At 37.4% G+C, this 12663-nt stretch overlaps 1 protein-coding gene across 50 annotated transcripts in view; it reads left to right on the forward strand.

Moving 5' to 3' along the window:
* Positions 1-12663, forward strand: part of TRIP12 (thyroid hormone receptor interactor 12) — a 151338-nt gene that overhangs the window by 113176 nt on the left and 25499 nt on the right. For all 50 annotated transcript variants that reach the window (XM_086337098.1, XM_086337122.1, XM_086337219.1 and 47 more), the window contains 8 exons: positions 1348-1576; positions 1905-2023; positions 4494-4701; positions 6881-6981; positions 7200-7374; positions 8720-8861; positions 9910-10101; positions 11768-11919. In XM_086337098.1, coding sequence (XP_086193224.1) covers positions 1348-1576; positions 1905-2023; positions 4494-4701; positions 6881-6981; positions 7200-7374; positions 8720-8861; positions 9910-10101; positions 11768-11919 — 1318 coding nt within the window. The remainder of the gene's footprint in view (positions 1-1347; positions 1577-1904; positions 2024-4493; positions 4702-6880; positions 6982-7199; positions 7375-8719; positions 8862-9909; positions 10102-11767; positions 11920-12663) is intronic.

Below are 12663 nucleotides of genomic sequence, written 5' to 3' on the forward strand. Positions count from 1 at the left end.
TTATGATGTCACCAAAAGTATTACATAGTTATTGACTGTATTCCCCATGTTGTACATTTCATACTTGTGACTCATTTATTCTTCAACTGGAAGTTTGTATCCCTTAATCTTCCTCACTTGTTTCTTTTTTCCCTCCAACCCATTCCCTACCCTCCACCCCACCACCCCCCCTGCCCAGCAGTCACTAATTAGTTCTCTTCAGCCCAGGCAGTTTTTAAAATCTGATCTTTTTATTCCTGTTTTACATTTAGATCCAGTCACACCCCATCAGATCAGTTCTTTCTAATCTTTTGTTTTATACTTTCGCATCAAAATTCTCTTTAATTCATGAGAATTTTTTTACCCTCAAGTTTCTGTCATTTGTTCCTTTCTGGAGGGCTTTTAGTTCAGTGCTTTTGTAGTTCTAGCCCAGAGTATAAAGGTCAGCATACTTTTAAGCTTTGCAGGCCACGCAGTCTGTATTCAGCGCTGCTCTTGTAGCCCCTACACAGCCATGCACAGTATGTAAACAAATGTAAGTGGTTGTGTTTCAGTAAAATTTATTTACAAAAATCAGTGGTGAGGTAGGTTAGGCCTTCGAACCATACGTTGCCAACCCCTGTTCTAGAGCTTTTCATCTGTTACCTTTCTCCTACACTTTACTCCCTTTAAGCCCAGTGACCGGTCATCTTTTTCCAATTTCTTGCTGTATGTCTACTGTGCTTAGTCACTTAGTCATGTCTGACTCTTTGCGAGTCCATGGACTATATATAGCCTGCCTGACTCCTTTGTCCATGGGGATTCTCCAGGCAAGAACACTGGAGTGGGTTGCCGTGCCCTCTTCCAGGGATCGAACCCAGGTTTCCCACATTGCAGGTGGAATTTTTACTGCCTGAACACCTGAGAAGTCCAAGAATACTGGAGTGGGTAACCTATCCCTTCTCCAGGGAATCTTCCCAATGCAGGAATTGAACCTGGGTCTCCTGCATTGCAGGTGGATTCTTTACCAGCTGAGCTACTCCTGCATACTTAATATTCATTTCTTCAACTGCGTTTATTTCTTACCAGTAGTTTTAACTGGTTAGTACTCAAATGTCCCCAATATTTTGTGGAACAGGTATTAGTAAAAATAAGAGGTACAGTGTAGTGCTACCTTGTGTTTTGCAGCTAGCTGGAATAGTCAGTGGTTTTTAAAATTTTTTAATTTTAAAATTTGTCTTAATGTTGTTTGGGGCATCTTTATAGACCCCAGTTGATTGCATTATATAAGTTAATTTCCTTTATAGCATTGTACATCCACTTGAATTTTATGTTAGCTCGCTTTATTGTGTTTCTGAAGCCTTTCAGATTTTACATTTTTTATTGCAGGTGGATATTCAGAGTTAAAGAAGGATGATGCTCGAGCACAGCTTATGAAAGAGGATCCGGAACTGGCTAAGTCTTTTATTAAGACATTATTTGGTGTTCTTTATGAAGTGTATAGTTCCTCAGCAGGACCTGCGGTCAGACATAAGTGCCTTAGAGCAATTCTTAGGATAATTTATTTCGCGGATGCCGAACTTCTAAAGGATGTCCTGAAAAACCATGCTGTTTCAAGGTGTGTTCATGAAAGTGGTAAAAAGAAACATTTTAGAAACCCAAGTCTCTGCAGTTAACTTCAGAAAATTTTAAAGCCATATTATAGTATAAAATGCACAAAACAGTTAATCTGGAGTATCTTGAGCCCTTCATTGTCTTTCTGTATTCACAGACACCTTCAATAAAAAATAGATTAAATGGAAAAGTTGAGCATTTAAGAAAAATTCTTATTTTAGTCAACAGGTTTCAAAACTGAAATATTTCGCTCTCAAATTTAAAGTTGTGTGGCCATCAATAATTATCAAATCCAGGCAGATGTTTTATATACAAATGCTTTCTTTTTTTAGTCATATTGCTTCCATGCTATCAAGCCAAGACCTGAAGATAGTAGTTGGAGCCCTTCAAATGGCAGAGATCTTAATGCAGAAGTTACCTGATATTTTTAGTGTTTACTTCAGAAGAGAAGGTAATTCCGTTCATGATAATTGATGGTTAATCTTTTAGTCTGAATATTATTTTAGTAGAATTATAGTTATAATCTGTGGAACAAAAATTGTTACTATTATATAATTTACATGCTTTCAGCTTAAGTATGTAACATGCATCTTTTTAAAACCTTTTATTACAGATTGTATGAGATTGACTTGTTAATTGATGAACACTTACTAAGTTTCAGTGATTTGAGTGTTTATGGCCTAGAAGCAATTGCTGACTTTTCTTTTTATGCTGGTAGCATACAGTTGCCCTAAAGATTCTTTGAAAAAGTCAGAGGTCACTTTCTCTCCCAAGGAATCCTGTTAATAGATCAGTACAGCTGTATAAGGGATTATTTTTTACTTCATTGTGTAAATAATGAAATATTTTAAGACTTGGAATAATCTTCAGAATGCAATTTGTCTGGTCCTCTAATTTGAGGAATTTCAGTTTCGAAATCAGCCTTGGGGACATGGTATTTTAGCATTCTCTTCTTGAAAACCTGGAAGATGAAACTGTCACTCATTCAGGGTGTTTATCCTTTTTTAAACCTGCAAAGATAATAAAAGAAGTTCTTTCTCAACAGAAATCTCTTTATGGGTCTTGTGGTCTATCAGGTTACTTGGGTCTTGTGAGGATGCAAAAAATAATGGTGTTCTCCTGGCATGTAATACTTTGTCTTCAATCCCAGTTCTTTATGCTCATAATCACTTTTTCTTATGCGGGATTCATTTCTCTTTACATCTTGAGAATGTAATAGACACACTAGTGTAATAATATTGAGTCAAATGGGAAGAAATTCTCACTGTTTATTGTTAGCTCTGTTCAAGTAATAATGGAAAAAATCCAACACTACATGTTTGTATGAAATAGAAGGCAAACTCTCTTCGTATCCCAGAGGCAATAACTATGGTTAACAAACTAGATTTATGTACCTTTTCTGTGCTTACATAAACACTTGGTGTATATTCTTATTTTTAGCCTTAGAGTTGGTGATGGACAGGGAGGCCTGGCGTGCTGTGATTCATGGGGTCGCAAAGAGTCGGACACGACTGAGCGACTGATCTGAGCTGATCTGATCTTGCATTTTTATTTTGTTTTAGGTATTCTATGTTTGTTGTCATTTGCTTTTAGTTGCTTTATGATTTGAGAATTGGTATATGAATATATATATATATGAGAATATGAGAATCGGTCTTTTTTTTCAGTGATTTTTTAAAAAAACTTTTGATCCTATCAATCAACTATGCCATCAGATTGAATTTCCCACCCCCAAGTATTTGTATAGCGTATACATGGTGAGGTATATGGAGATATCTAGATTGGTTCTCCCCCTTTGCATGTGGCTTGTCTCGCTGTTCTCTGAGGTTCCACTTAAAGATCACTTATTCCTAAATACCTATCCTGCCTCCTGAATTGTTAGATCTCCCTATGGTATGCTCCAGCAGCACTATATTTTATTTCTCATAAGCAGTTCATTCTGTATTTTTAAGTTCTTGTTAAATATATCTTTCTCATTAGTTAGTAAGTGCCCTGAATACATTTTTCTTAGCCATGGCCATATTCTTAGTGCCTCGCTCACAGTCTGGGTATATGATGGATGCAAATAATACTTGTGGAATGAATACCTGAAGTTTGAATTCACTCAAAAATCTTTTTTTTTTTTTAATATAAATAATCTGATGGAAAGTTGTGGACTCTTCCCCAGAAAAATGTGAATGCTGTGAACATGTGAGCACACACCTTTGTGTTCTGTCCCCCCCGCCGCCCACCACCCCATGTGCTTCCTCCCACAATCGAACCCCAAATACAAATCTCTGCCTTAATGGGTTATTATTCCGTCTCCTTGTACACGTGGAGGGATGTGAAAATCTCCACCCTTCAATAGCTGGTGTACTCTTTATTGACAGTAGTGTTATTGTGATCTTGTCTCCTTGTAGCATTTGAAGTTAATAATTGTAGGTCCTTTTCTTATCTTTTGGCTATCCAGCCACAGGTGCACTGATTTTTGTAATTGTTTTTGATTCTTACAATGGGTACTTTAAATTTCTGGTAGGACTTTATATGTGACCCCATTTAACATTTTGAGCATATTGGAAGGCCTCAGAAGAGACGTGTGTTCAGTCGCTAAGTCGCATTTGACACCGCGACCCCGTGGACTAGAACATACCAGGTTCCAATGAGTTTCCTTCACCGTCTCCCAGAGTTTGCTCAGATTCATGTTCATTGAGTTGATGATGCTATCTAACCATCTCACCCTCAATATAAATATGTTTATTTAAATTTGAATTTACTTCCTTCTGTTTTTTGGAGTCAGGTTGAAGACTCTGGCACCTCAATTATTGTCCTGTTTTTGCGTACTTTTTATTCAGTCCTTGTGAACCACCATTAGCGTTTAGGGATCTTGTAATGGTGGGGAGGTAGTCCTGATTAACACACACTCTAACCTCTGTTCTATAAAGGTGTAATGCATCAAGTAAAACACTTAGCAGAATCTGAGTCATTGTTGACGAGTCCACCAAAGGCATGTACAAATGGGTCCGGATCCTTGGGGTCCACGCCATCGGTCAACAGTGGAACAGCCACGGCCGCCACCAATGCCTCGGCTGACCTGGGGTCCCCCAGCTTGCAGCACAGCAGAGACGATTCTCTAGACCTGAGCCCTCAAGGGTAAGTCAGAGTCCTGCAGTGACTCTTGTGCTCTTTGCTTGGAACTCTGCCCTGGTCTCTGAGTCGCACCCATGGAAGTGAAAGGTGTAGGGCACTACAGAGAGTGTACATTTTCCATTTTTTCATGTATGTTTTGTTAGGTATATAATGAGAATGGGGAAAAAATTGAACACTTACTGAAAACCTGCTGTACAGAGCCATGTTTAGAAACCACAGTAGAGACTTAATATTTACATTGACCTACAAGGGCACTAAGGCTCAGAGAAGCTAAGTGACTGACATAATGTCTTGAACTTACTATAACGATGAAGGATTTGAGCCTCATTTCTGATACCATAATCTTAATGATTATTTATTATGTTGCAGCATATATTACCAACTTTGAGACATCTAGATATTGATATAGTGAAAAATATTAAAAATTGGAATTTTTAGAATATAAGAAAAGAACCTGATTTCCCATCTGTCTTTTACTGGCATATCGGAACTTTTGCTCTTAATAAAGGCTAATGAGAATTCTAAGAAAATTCTCTGTTTGCACCTCTTTTTTAATTCCTTTGTTGTACTCTGCTGCTGAGAACGTTACCAGCCCTCATGTCGGTTATCATTTTGTACTGAAACAAATCACACTCTTAAAAGTGTTTTTGTTCCTTTGATGGAAGCTAAAAAGTCGATCTTGGTAAAGTGTATATTTAATAAGTGGGGTCCAAAAATTTAATCTTACCAGCTGTAAAGCTCAGAATCCTAGCTGCTCTTGGTGCCCCCTGGTGGCAGTTGTCCACCCTGGTGTATATATGAGTTTTGAGAGTTCTGTGACTCCTGGTCCAGTGTTATCTTAGGAAGCTGCTGGGTTTAAGTGGTACTATGTAATGGGCACAGTCCAGGGTTTTGGGACCTAGCAGTATTACCAAGGACCCTCCACCTTCCCTGTTCTCTAGTTGAATTGTCTTGCCATTTTCTCTCCCAGCCTTGCCCACCTCTCTCTTTCCTTGCTAGCCCAGTTCCCTCCCCCAGCTGCTGTGGCAACCTGAGGTCATTGCGGGGTTTTACTCTATAGCATAGGCATGGTGCCTGAGCTCTAGCATAAGTGGTTGGTGCAGCTTACAGAGATGCAGTGCTCCTGAGCTACTTTAAATTAAAGAACTAGAGTTGATTATACGTTCTGACAGTCAATGCTTCTAAGGAAAGAGAAATACTTTCAGAGAGAGACTTTCAGCGCTCTAAGTGATTCATTTCTCTTCTAATATGGTTTTAAATGAGAAGTTCATAAAAATGTATAAATGGAATTAAGTTTATTCTTTGAAAGTTCACTTGTCCTGATTGTCAAGTATATTGATCATGCTATTAAGTGTTTTCAATAGACATATCAGATGTTGGAAAACTTTAAATTTTTTTTCAAAATTTTTCTTACTTGAATTATAATTTAACTGAACCATAACTTTTTTTAATCTTTTCCATCTTACGTAGTTTTGTTATTCTACGAATGATAGTATAAACTATTTCTAAAGTTGTTAAATACAGTAAAAAATAGTGCACAAGGCCATATGTGTTGTCTTTCATATATTCTAATTCAAATAGGTTGTTTACACTATCACTCTGCTACATTTGTTTACAGATAACTGAATTCCTTATAAAAGTATTTATAAATTCATTCATTTTGGATATTATTATCATTGCATACCATGAAATTACTTTGGGTAATATCGGAAAGTATTTTGATAATGTTAACTTTAGTGTGCTGTGATTATTATTTTACTTACTGTCATTTAGATTAGAAAAGAAAAAAGGTACTCAGATTTAACATTCTTTTTCTGATTTATGATTGCATGGTTCTTTCTTTGTATTGTATATTTGTTTTATATACTTTATTTATGTACTACATTTAACAATGGAGTTTAACAAGGATTAATGAGATATTCTGTCTATTTGGTTTTCTTTTAGTAATTCAGTAGTCAAGGTATTTGTATAGCTAGGTATTTTCTGAAGTAATCAATTTCTGTGTCTGTGCACTTGTAGAACATTGGTGCAGAGTTGGCATTAAATAATCACTAAATGGAAAATACTGTTATGACAGTATTTTATAACACATTGTTTCTGCCATTTTGGCCTGCTTTAAAGTGAGTGATGGTATTAGATCATGATAATTGCTAAACTTACCCCATGTTTTCCCGTGTGATAGTCGATTAAGTGATGTTCTAAAGAGAAAACGACTGCCAAAACGAGGATCAAGAAGGCCAAAGTATTCACCTCCGAGAGATGATGACAAAGTAGACAATCAAGGTAACTTGTGATGAAACCATGGGGAGGTGAATGGAAAGGAACTAGCGGCTAAAGACACATACTTTATTTTTGCTGCCAGCTTTGAATCATGCCTGAGTTTGCTGAATTCCCAGTGTTCTTAGTTCTTGTAGCTAATTAATCTGTTGAGTGGAAGTCTTAAAATTCTGTTGGTTTTCATCATTTGCACTAAAATGATTTAATTATTGTTCTCTCCATAGCTAAAAGCCCCACCACTACTCAGTCACCTAAGTCTTCTTTCTTGGCAAGCTTGAATCCAAAAACGTGGGGAAGGTTAAGCGCACAGTCTAACAGCAACAACATTGAACCAGCACGAACTGCGGGAGTTAGTGGTCTTGCCAGGGCCGCCTCAAAGGACACCATCTCCAATAATAGGTGAGGTGGGGGGATTCTGTGTTACTTCTGTTCCTAGATTAGGAAAAGCTTCATGGTATTCTAGTCAGTGTACGTATTACATAGAGATGGAAACATGGACACAGGCCTTTAATTTTTGCTCAGAGGTCGCATAGGTCCAGGATGGAGCAGATTCTCAGTTCTTGAGCCCCATGCCTGAATTTTTCTCATATTTTAAAATTTGAACATGTCTAGTTGGAAGTTTTCTATGTTCAAAACCAAGCAAATAGATTTCCCTTTGAATTTGTTCCTTAGTTTTGTTCTGGAAAAGGGAAAACTGATGTATTTTCCAAACACACACATGCTCTTTTATAATAGCCCTCTTCTGCATTAGAGCAGAGCCCTTTTTTGGAAATGTAAAACTGTCGGTTAAACCATTTCACACCAATTTATGGCTTTAAAAAAATCAGTCCTTTAAAATCCTCAAGGATTGTTTTGTTTTGTTTGACTCTGGATGTAAATACCAACAGGGATTAGTTCCTCTGCAAATAAGAAATTTTTAAAAAGCAAATTCCATTGGGAAAACAAGCTCTTTTTTGGTTTATTGCCTTGATTGGTGGGTGGTTCTGAATTTCAGGTAGTAGAAATAAGCAAATATATTTCTGAAGTTATTAGAATTTGTTATTTGAACAGTGAGGTCTCAGTTGTCATAGCTTATTATGTGCCTAATAGGTACATGTTTCTGGTCTATAGAACATAAGGGACAGTGCAGATATGTCTATACCTTAGAAAACAGTCTTGGAAAATTGCTTTCAGGTTAACAGGAAACTGTTAGGTTGTAGAGTCCATAGACATTAGAACTGGTTTTTTTTCTTTTTTTGGTCTTCATGTAGTGATATGAAATGTATTTTAAGTATTAACCGTGCATTTCTCTAGGTATATCTTAGCCCATTTTCAAACTGAAACTTAAGTGGTTTAATGTGGAATCTGGATTTACTAGTCTATAAACATAGGCCAACCCACTCCAGTACTCTTGCCTGGAAAATCCCGTGGACGGAGGAGCCTGGTAGGCTGCAGTCCATGGGGTCGCTAGAGTCAGACACGACTGAGCGACTTCACTTTCACTTTTCACTTTCATGCATTGGAGAAGGAAATGGCAACCCACTCCAGTGTTCTTGCCTGGAGAATCCCAGGGATGGGGAAGCCTGGTGGGCTGCCGTCTATGGGGTCGCACAGAGTCGGACACGACTGAAGCGACTTAGCAGCAGCAGCTAACATAGGCCAAAAAAGGATTTTAAATGTAGCAGCTATCTGCTTTTGACCAGAAGTTATAATTGAAAACTTTTCTATGTACACTGAGTTTTTAATATCTTTTTCCTTCTTGCAGAGAAAAAATTAAAGGTTGGATTAAAGAGCAGGCACATAAATTTGTAGAGCGTTACTTCAGTTCTGAGAACATGGATGGAAGCAACCCTGCATTGAATGTCCTTCAGAGACTTTGTGCTGCTACTGAACAACTCAACCTCCAGGTACCGCAGCCAGTGCACCTAGCTGCTTCTCTGGGCTCTTCCATCCGGCTCCTCCTTGCCTTGGTGACTCTAGATTTCCGTGGATTCATTTGTCTTAGAGCAACTTTTCTAACCAGACCTGTACCTTTGGCGCTGACGTTTCTTTAACTTGTCTCTTGACTCCTTACTTCCTCATTTTATCATTAAGTGTGCTAGACATCTGATTTTTGACTTTGCTTTCCCTCGCCTCCCATGTCTCTTAAGAAATGGAGAGATTTCAAAAGTGTCCCTCAGGCACATCTCTCCTCTCAGTTGTCTTCAGCTACAGGTACTAGCTTATGTTTATAGACTAGTAAATCCAGATTCCCCATTAAACCACTTAAGTTTCAGTTTGAAAATGGGCCAAGATATACCTAGAGAAATGCACAGTTAATACTTAAAATACATTTCATGTCACTACATGAAGGGGAAAAAAAAAAAGGCAGTTTTAATGTCTATGGACTCTACAGCCTAACGGTTTCCTAAGTGAAGGAGAAGCCCCTCCTTCACCGCTCTTTACCTGTGCCCTAAGAGTGCTCAGAGAGGGTAGAGGTGTCATAAACCTTTTGTGTTTCATCTGATTCTTTTTCCATTTTTGATGTACTTTGAGCTGTGTGAATAGCACATGTTTTCTAAGAAATTGTCTTATTTCATTCAGACTTCAAATGCACTATAAAGCCACACCTTAAACTCTTTTCATTTTGGTATTATAGCTCTGTTCCTCCAATTTGCTTTCTCATCTTTTGTCTTTTTTTTTTCTTTAATACAACTACATTGGTTAAATGCTAAGTTTTTTTTTTTTTTTTTTTAATGTCAGAATGGACACTGGTTTTCTGTCATGAAATAATAACATTTTGTGAATGTGTGTGTTTGTAAAGTATTGTTTTTCAAGGATCTACCAAGTATGTACCACCTGCCCCTGATTTCTTTTTTAAAAGTGTTCAAGTATCGGGTAGCTTTGGTGGAAATATGAATTGTGTATTTATTACGGACTCTTTAAATCAGTGAATACTGTTTTCATCTCTTTCAGGTGGATGGTGGAGCTGAGTGCCTTGTAGAAATCCGTAGCATAGTCTCAGAGTCTGATGTTTCATCGTTTGAAATCCAACACAGTGGATTTGTGAAGCAACTGTTGCTTTATTTGACATCTAAAAGTGAAAAAGACGCTGTGAGCAGAGAGATCAGATTAAAGAGATTCCTTCATGTATTTTTTTCTTCTCCAGTAAGTTACCTAATAATCATACCTGTGTGTCTTATTTTGAGAGTCATTTTTTACTCATGCAGATATTTTCATCCCAGGAGTAATTTGTAATAGTTTTTGGTCAAGATACTGAGGTAAAGTTTTTAACTTGGATATTATACACATTTGGATTCCTTGGTCTTTTATGCATTAGGTAAACAGTAACACAAGAAAATGGTGAAGCAAGTGCCTATGCTCTGATTGATGTATCTTGATTCTGTGTTTTTGTGTAAGACAGACCATTAATTGTTTGGGCCTCCCTGATAGCTTGGGCTTCCCTGGTGGCTCAGACGGTAAAGAATCCACCTGCAATGTGGGAGACCTGAGTTCGATCCCTGGGTTGGGAAGATCCGCTGGAGAAGGAAAGGACAATCCACTCATTCTGGCCTGGAGAATTCCATGGACTGTGTAGTCCATGGGGTCTCAAAGAGTCAGACACGACTGAGCAACTTTCACTTTCACTTCCTGATATCTCAGATGGTAGAGTCTGCCTGCAATGTGGAAGGACCCAGGTTTGATCCCTGGGTCAGGAAGATCCCCTGGAGAAGGATATGCCAACCCACTCCAGTATTCTTGTCCTAAAAAATCCCATGGATGGATGAGCCTGGTGGGCTACAGTCCATAGGGTCACAAAGCATAGGACACGTCTGAGCAACTAACACAACTAACAGTTGTGAGTGTATTTGATTCTGAATATCTGTTTTTAAGCATATTGCAGTTTTCAGTATATTTTTTAATAGAAATATGGTAGACATCATGTATCTATAGGCATAAGATAGAGTATATGTAAATATTTCTGTTTTGTATATAAGACACAGAACTAACAATTTCATTGAGGAATGGTTGATCACCATTTATAATGTGGATCATAAGACCAGAAGGTACAGAGCAGCTTTACTTTCCTCATTCTCAGTGAGTGAAAGTGAAAGAGTAACCTGGACACTAGTGACTTAACACCATTCTACTTGTTCATAATGGCTTAACAGAAGGCGATTCTCTGGATCAACTGTGTAATAGGGCTAAGGACAGCTCGCTTGTGTGTCAGTCAAACTCACCGTCTCTGGTCATTGTTTGCAGACATTGCTTGCGTTATTTTAATTTGTTCTACTACCTAAAGCAGAATTGGTAATTATTTGTGACTCATTAGCTGTATAGTTAATATTGGATATAGTTTTATACCATGCTAGAATTATGTACAGTCTGTAATCACTTACTGAAAATTCCTTGGGGCTGGATGGGTTTCATGAGTTTTGCCATACAGTACGTACAGCACTTATTATCTGATAATCCCCAGTGGATTCTGAATAGTACTCCATACACATTAAGTATTTTTGCAACAAAACATATGAATATTCCTACAAAATGTAAATAAAGACTTCAAACAGCCACGTATCTGTCTGGGTCAGATTTTGCCACCAAATGAGTAGTGTTTTCAAGCCTTTTGGACTTAGGAATTGTGAATACGGGATTGTGTGCCTATACAAAAATTGTGTTTATTGAAATTATTTGGAAGCCATTGTTCCAGCTAAATCCATCATAAAAAAATACAATAGAGTAAGTCTTTTGTAAAACTGCCTATTAAATATTCTTAATGAGTGTTCTATTTCATGAGGCCTTGCTTAACCTGTTGGTTTATTTATAACTTTAGCTTCCTGGAGAAGAGCCCATTGAACGAGTAGAACCAGTGGGTAATGCACCTTTGTTGGCATTAGTTCACAAAATGAACAACTGCCTCAGCCAGATGGAACAATTTCCAGTCAAAGTGCATGACTTTCCCAGTGGAAATGGGACAGGAGGCAGGTAAGGATCCTTGCCTAGGTGGGCCCTTGCCACTGATTTTATATTTTTGTTGAGGTAAAGTGGCAAGAGGTCTGGTGACATCTTGGTGCTCAAAGAACGCTCATTATAAGGACTGAGGAGATTAAATATTCTAGTGCGTGAATCAAATAACTTTTATTCCTAAAACATACCCTGTATCTTAAATATGATGTTTTGAAAATATGAAACCAACTTGTGTTGGCAAGTCTCAATAGGCTTAGTTTTCCTTAAATTTAGGCTTAGTTTTCCTTAAATTGATGTACTTTAATGTATAAAGCTTTTCTCCAAGAAGTTTGTAGTGACAGATGACAAAATGATTACATTCTGTGTAATAATGTGATTTCATATGTGACCCAAGTGGTTATAATTTTGCGTTTTAATGGGTTTTAACAAATGTTTATTTTTTCCCATAATGTAGTAGCTTTACTGGACTCAACTATAGAAAGAATACATTAAATTCCTTGATGTGTTTTTACAGAATGTTACAAGTTTCCTGGAATATTATGGCTAGCAGCATGGAAAACTTAAAAAATTAGTTTGGTTTTAAAAAACATAGTCTGGTGTGTCTTAAAGATATTTAAAGTTTTGACTGAGTTAAAACTTTGCAAATATTGCAAACTATGCAATATTGAATAATGAAGTGATCAGTGTTGTCTAGGTTTTTTCCTGCTTTGAAACTTAATGTATAGAGTGGTATTTAATTTTGATTATTAAACTGTCCTGGAA

The sequence above is a fragment of the Bos grunniens genome, chromosome 2 (genome assembly GCF_055505025.1).
Source record: "Bos grunniens cultivar Pamir isolate PY7600 chromosome 2, Bosgru_T2T1.0, whole genome shotgun sequence".
Classification (NCBI taxonomy): domain Eukaryota; kingdom Metazoa; phylum Chordata; class Mammalia; order Artiodactyla; family Bovidae; genus Bos; species Bos grunniens.